This window comes from Ictalurus punctatus, chromosome 12 (assembly GCF_001660625.3).
Source record: "Ictalurus punctatus breed USDA103 chromosome 12, Coco_2.0, whole genome shotgun sequence".
Classification (NCBI taxonomy): domain Eukaryota; kingdom Metazoa; phylum Chordata; class Actinopteri; order Siluriformes; family Ictaluridae; genus Ictalurus; species Ictalurus punctatus.
In genome coordinates this window covers 666,458-672,500 of record NC_030427.2, presented here as the reverse complement: position 1 = coordinate 672,500, position 6,043 = coordinate 666,458, and the positions used below count along the sequence as shown (strand labels likewise).

The 6,043-nt window shown below is 41.2% G+C and overlaps 1 protein-coding gene across 3 annotated transcripts in view; it reads right to left on the bottom strand.

Annotated features, from left to right (window-relative positions):
* The window catches only part of LOC128634114 (NLR family CARD domain-containing protein 3), a 16,664-nt gene extending 10,949 nt beyond the window's left edge, over positions 1–5,715 (bottom strand). For all 3 annotated transcript variants that reach the window (XM_053684345.1, XM_053684347.1, XM_053684346.1), the window contains exons 1-6: positions 5,636–5,715; positions 5,355–5,476; positions 4,780–4,896; positions 4,315–4,369; positions 3,875–4,079; positions 1,823–3,590 (exon numbers count right to left, since the gene is read on the bottom strand). In XM_053684345.1, the coding sequence (XP_053540320.1) occupies positions 1,823–3,590; positions 3,875–4,079; positions 4,315–4,369; positions 4,780–4,896; positions 5,355–5,407 (2,198 nt within the window). In that variant the 5' untranslated portion in view covers positions 5,408–5,476; positions 5,636–5,715. The remainder of the gene's footprint in view (positions 1–1,822; positions 3,591–3,874; positions 4,080–4,314; positions 4,370–4,779; positions 4,897–5,354; positions 5,477–5,635) is intronic.
* Positions 5,716–6,043: the final 328 nt, after the last annotated feature.

Sequence of the window (6,043 nt, the reverse complement as noted above, 5' to 3'; positions counted from 1 at the left end):
CACCACATCACCACTATTATTAAATTATTTTTTAATTGTTATTTAATTATTTATTTAAAAAATGTTTGTGTGCGTGAGAGTATGTGTGTGAGTGTTAGTGTGTGTGTATGTGTGAGAGAGTGTGTTAGTGTGTGTGTGTGAGAGAGTGTGTGTGTGTGTGTGTGTGTGTGTGTGAGAGAGTGTGAGAGAGAGAGAGTGTGTGTGTGTGAGAGAGAGAGAGAGAGAGTGTGTGTGTGTGTGTGTGGAGTAAGTTGATGAGTTAGTTTGCTAACTGGAAATCCGTCTCACACAGTGCACACATTATTTATTTATTTATTTATTTATTTGCTTGTTTGTTTATGGTAAATATTCACACATTTTTCATTAGGGATTAAAGTTATAAACAGGACGTATCCCTTGATCTGCACAGAGGGATTATTATGATGTTTTTGCTAACTGGAAATCCGTCCTCGAGGACAATCCTCTTTCATCCTGTAAACTAATCCCACACCAGATCCAATCTAAAGAGAAAGTCTGATCGGTCCAAACCAAACAAGGTCGGTGTGAAAGTGAAAAAGCACAGAAGAGTTTTAATCAAGTTCTATTGTAAGTGTGTAGTGAGCTAGAAGACGTCTATGTGTTACTGAACATCAGGTGTTTTTCTGCATCTCTGTATGTCCTGTGTAAACGGAGTTAGAAGAACCGTGTGTTTTGTCTAAAGCAGCTTTACTCTGGCAATAAATGAGCAATTAGACATTCACCAGAACTGTGTTTCCAATCAAAGCCCTTTAAGCTTCAATACCAGTGTCACAATAACAGATCAGACTTCCAGGATGAAGTGTACCAGGCTGGGACTAAAGCCAGAAGGTCATTAAGGTATAAGGGGGGAATCTGGGACGGGGTAAAAATCCTGTCCTGATGAAACCTTTCAGAAAATTCAATGCAAGGTGCATGCGCTGCAAAAAATGACCTTGTCCCAATAAAACCTTTAAGAAAATCCAACTGACAACGCATGCACCACAAATGTAAGGTATCATATAGATATGAATAATTCATGAAGGCGATGGAGATTGGTTTGTTTTTAGAAAGAAGAGGTTAATGCCCCGCCTAGGGATAAGTTTACTGCTTCAGAAAAGTATATAAAGACATGTGTGTGTGTGTATAATTCAGACTTTCTGCAGACTGTCTCACTTTGTTGTTTCAATAAAGTTTGATGACCTTTGGCATCTACAAACCCTCTGTCTCTGAAGTGTTTAACTTAGGTTGGAAAGATTGTTTTCCACGACACTCTCACGTGTCCCTCAGTGCAGATTGGGCGGTGTGATACGCTGATACACATCATAGGACCAGAAAATAGAATAATCAGTCATGTCTATTGATAGATATTTTCCTATATCCTCTATATCACCAGTGTCACATGTTGTATTCATATTGTTCCCATGGTGACAGTGTTCTGTTTTTCTTCTTCTCGTTGGTGAAGTTCTGTTCAATGTCACTTTCAAATAAAAGGAGAAAAGAAAAAGTGCCTTTCACTGGTGTTTAGATCACAAAATGATCAGAAAGCAGTGATGAATACATGCAGTTATTCTGTAGAGATCATTTCTTCATCAGTTTTAGAGAAAAGGTAATAAATGGTGATAGGAGGTTTTGTCCACATGGCCCCACCCTCAGTGCAGACGTAACGTGTTGGTGTAAAAAGTGAAACTCTTCTGGAACAGTACCAGAGGTTTGTTTAAAGATGATTAGAGTAATTATTAACCAGCATTAATCCAAACAGTGCAGTTCAGTGTTACATTAAAATAATAAACCATGCAGTGATACATTTATAAATAAAAATACTCACACAGCTCTTCTGGAGGCTTTGACCACTGGCAGCAGCTTCAGAAGACATTCGTCTGATCGGTCATATTTCCACAAATCAAACACATCCAGCTCCTGATCTGAGTTCAGTAACACAAACACCAGAGCTGACCACTGAGCAGGAGAGAGTCTGGTTCCACTGAGACGACTGTAATCTCCACTGTTCAGGTAAGTCTGTACTTCCTGCACTAGAGAATGATCATTCAGTTCATTCAGACAGTGGAACAGATTGATGGATTTCTCTGGAGATGGATTCTCCCTGATCTTCTCCTTGATGTACTCGACTGTTTCCTGTTTGCTGTGAGAGCTGCTTCCTGTCTGGGGCATTAAGCCTCGTAAGAGAGTCTGATTGGACTCCAGTGAGAGACCCAGAAGGAAGCGGAGGAACAGGTCCAGGTGTCCGTTCTCACTCTGTAAGGCTTTGTTCACTGCACTCCTGAGGAGATCAGACATGTCTGACTTGTTGAGAAGATCAGACAGATCAGTGGTTGGTTGTTCTGTCACATTTCTGCTGATGAAGGAGAGAAATGTGTATAAAGCAGCCAGAAACTCCTGAACACTCAGATGTACAAAGCTGAACACCTTCCCCAGGTGAAGCCCAAACTCCTCTCTGAAGATTTGGGTACACACTCCTGAGTACACTGACACTTCTCTCACATCAATGCCACACTCTCTCAGGTCTTCCTCATAGAAGATCAGGTTTCCTGTCTCCAGCTGTTGGAAAGCCAGTTTTCCCAGTGCCAGGATACTCTCTCTGGTCTGCTGAGGATCAGGGTCACATTTCTGATGGTACTTTTGGTCCTTGTGTTTGATCTGAAAGATCAGGAAGTGTGTGAACATTTGAGTCAGAGTCTTGGGGATCGCTCCACTCTCTGCTTCACCCAACATTCTCTCTAGAACAGTGGCTGAGATCCAGCAGAAGACTGGGATGTGGCACATGATGTAGAGGCTTCTTGAAGACTTCATGTGTGAGATGATTTTATTGGCCAGGCTCTGATCACTGATCCTCTTCCTGAAGTACTCCTCTTTCTGAGGATCACTGAACCCTCGTACCTCTGTCACCTGGTCTACACACTCAGGAGGGATCTGATTGGCTGCTCCTGGTCGAGAGGTTATCCAGAGGAGAGCAGAGGGAAGCAGATTCCCCTTGATGAGGTTTGTCAGCAGCACATCCACTGAGGCTGACTCTGTCACATCACACAGTCTCTCATTCTTCTGGAAATTTAGAGGAAGTCGACACTCATCCAGACCATCAAAGATCAACACCACTTTGTAGAAGTCTATTAATTCTAGTTTTCTCATTTCAGGGAAAAAGTGATGAAGAAGATCCATCAGACTGAGATGTTTCTGCTTCATCAGATTCAGCTCTCTAAAGGGAAGTGGAAACATGAAGGTGATGTCCTGATTTGCTTTTCCTTCAGCCCAGTCCAGAATGAACTTCTGCACAGAGACTGTTTTTCCAATTCCAGCAACTCCTTTAGTCAGCACACTTCTGATGGACTTGTCTTTAAAGAGATCATTACATTTGATGGGTGTCTCCTGTGCTGCTGGTCTCCTGGACGCTGTCTCAATCTGTCTCACCTCATGTTCATTATTGACGTCTCCACTCCAACCCTCTGTGATGTAGAGATCTGTGTAGATCTCATTCAGAAGTGCTGAGCTTCCATGCTGTGAGATTCCTTCATTAATTCTTTTAAACTTCTCTCTCAGGCTGGATTTCAGCTTTGTCTGATACACAGAGGCCACAGACTCTAATAAACACAGTAATAAGATGTTTTAATGTAAAATCACTGAACACAGGATTAAATGTCAAATTCAAATGCTGCTGTTCATTCCTGATTCATGTAGTAAATATTCCTGAAGGAACAGGACCATTGTACAGAGTCACCACAAGCTGGACCACGAACAGAACAGAAACGCAGCAGATGTACATGATACTAAACTCGAACTTCAAACTAAAAGTGTTCCTATCTAAAACTATTTCCTCTCTCTGAAGTGAACCTGATGGAATAAAGCCATGACTCAGAGCTCTTACTGTTGTGCAGTGTGTTAGCGAGATCTGTGTGGTTCATGTTCTTCAGGACGTGCAGTGTGATCTTCAGCGCTCCGTCTCTGACACTGTGCACATCCTCCTCATCCTCCACCTCCCTCTCAGTGCATGCTGGGTAATCTGGACTCAGGAGCTTCCTAAACCTCTTCAGCTCATTCTTTATCAGAGTGAGGACTTTGTGTTCCAGCTCCTGGTTAGAAACACACAGGAACACATCTAAATATTATAATGTTACACACTGAGAGATGCTTTTATTTTATGAAAAGAATAAAAGTCTCTTTCTATTCCCACAGTTACAGCTGAAATTCTGCCTGATTACCCATAATGCTGCTGCACATCAATAAATCAGTAAATTGTCATGATCTTAAATAAAAAAACCTGCAACCTGCTCACACACAAGTTACACACATTAAAAAGACACACACCTTGAATATGGAGTCCAACTGATTTCTGCTGAGGTTTGATTTCTTCTGTTGTGGTCTGTGAAGAAATAAAACACATGATGTGATATAGACTATATGTATTCATAGCTGCACAACACACACTAATACATACAGAGACAGATATTTAACACTATCCTCTTAACACAATACACTGATTTCAGGATTTCTCACTGACACTAACATGTTTATGAATAAAATAGTCATCTAGTCATTAATGTCCCAGGTGTAAATGTTGTTGTGTAGCACCACAGACCCTCCAGCTCAGGGACTGCAGGCTGAACTGAACTCTTAAAGCAGTTTTCCTCACTGCCAGTCCGAGAGCTTCAGCACTGCACAGTTTAGTGTTTTACTGCTTCAACACCTGATAAAGATCATGAAGGGCTTCAGAATGAGACCAGTGAGTTTGATCAGGTGGAACACTGCTGTAAAACACCTCACTGTACTGACCTCACATCAGGAGAACTGGCTCCGTCTCTGAAGTGAAGTGGAAGATCCATTGACTCGTCACTCTTCATGGACACACAGCTGGGTTCTGGTGAGTCTGATCTCTTTCCCTCCATCATTCTAGAATGAAACAGAAATATCAGCAATAATTAATACTCTGCTGTCTCAGCACTGTTACACAATGTGTTCATCATTAAACACCAATAATTCCATCTTTTTAATTCAGCTCCAGTCTGCACACTTATTCAAACAGGAGACACGTCTCATACCTCAGGAATTACACTGATGTCAGGAGTCCCAGTCACAGATAACTGACTCAGCTGGGTCTTAAAGCCTGTAGAGTTCACTGACTCAAAGCTACGCTGCTCTTCTCCTCCACATTACACAGTCCTTTTTACTCTTCTCTCAGTGAATGATTTCTCTAAACTGTTCTTAGATCAGATCAGTGATATATTCACTGCTATTAAACACCTTAAACCAAAGTCTAGTTCCTCTGTAAACTAGTGAGTGTTTAGAGATACAGATCTGTTCCATGAGACGGTGTGTGTTTATTGCTGGTGAATGGAAAAGTAACTCACCTCTCGTCTCTCTTTAAGTCCTGTTCTCCAGACACACTCATGTTGGAGGTCATGTCTCCTTCTCCAGATTACAGCAGGACACACGTTTACTTCACTCCAACATCGGTGTGTTAAATCAAACCCTGTATCAGCGCAGAGTTCATTTACAGGAAATAGTCTCTGTATCAAGTCATAAAACAGCCTGTGTACATTCAAACTTCAGTACAAACCCACAAAACTCTTCTGCATCTAGTGTACATTCAGTGTGTTTATATATTATAGCTTTAGATGTAGATACTCACTGTGTTTTTACTCCTGAAATGGTGTATTTTCCCCTCCACACAAAATGGAGACTGACTTTCACTTTCACTGTCTACCTGTCTATTCTGCAGAGGGGGAGGGGCAGTGAGGTAGGGTAATAAACACACACACAGATATGGTTTGTTTTCAGACAGCTTTCTGATCCATCGAGCAAAGGCCTGTAAATACTGAAAGTATAAGCCTGAAAACGCTGCAAATACAGAGAACAGAATTAAAAGTCTGGTAAAATCTACATCACACACATTATCATTTCATTACCTACATTTATTATCTCGTGACTTCATTCAGCTGTGCACGAACAACAGTCAGAGCTCTATACAAATATATAAACTAAAATAAAATAACAGGAAGTAGAAACACTCAGCAGATCATTAGATAAAGAAGCAGAA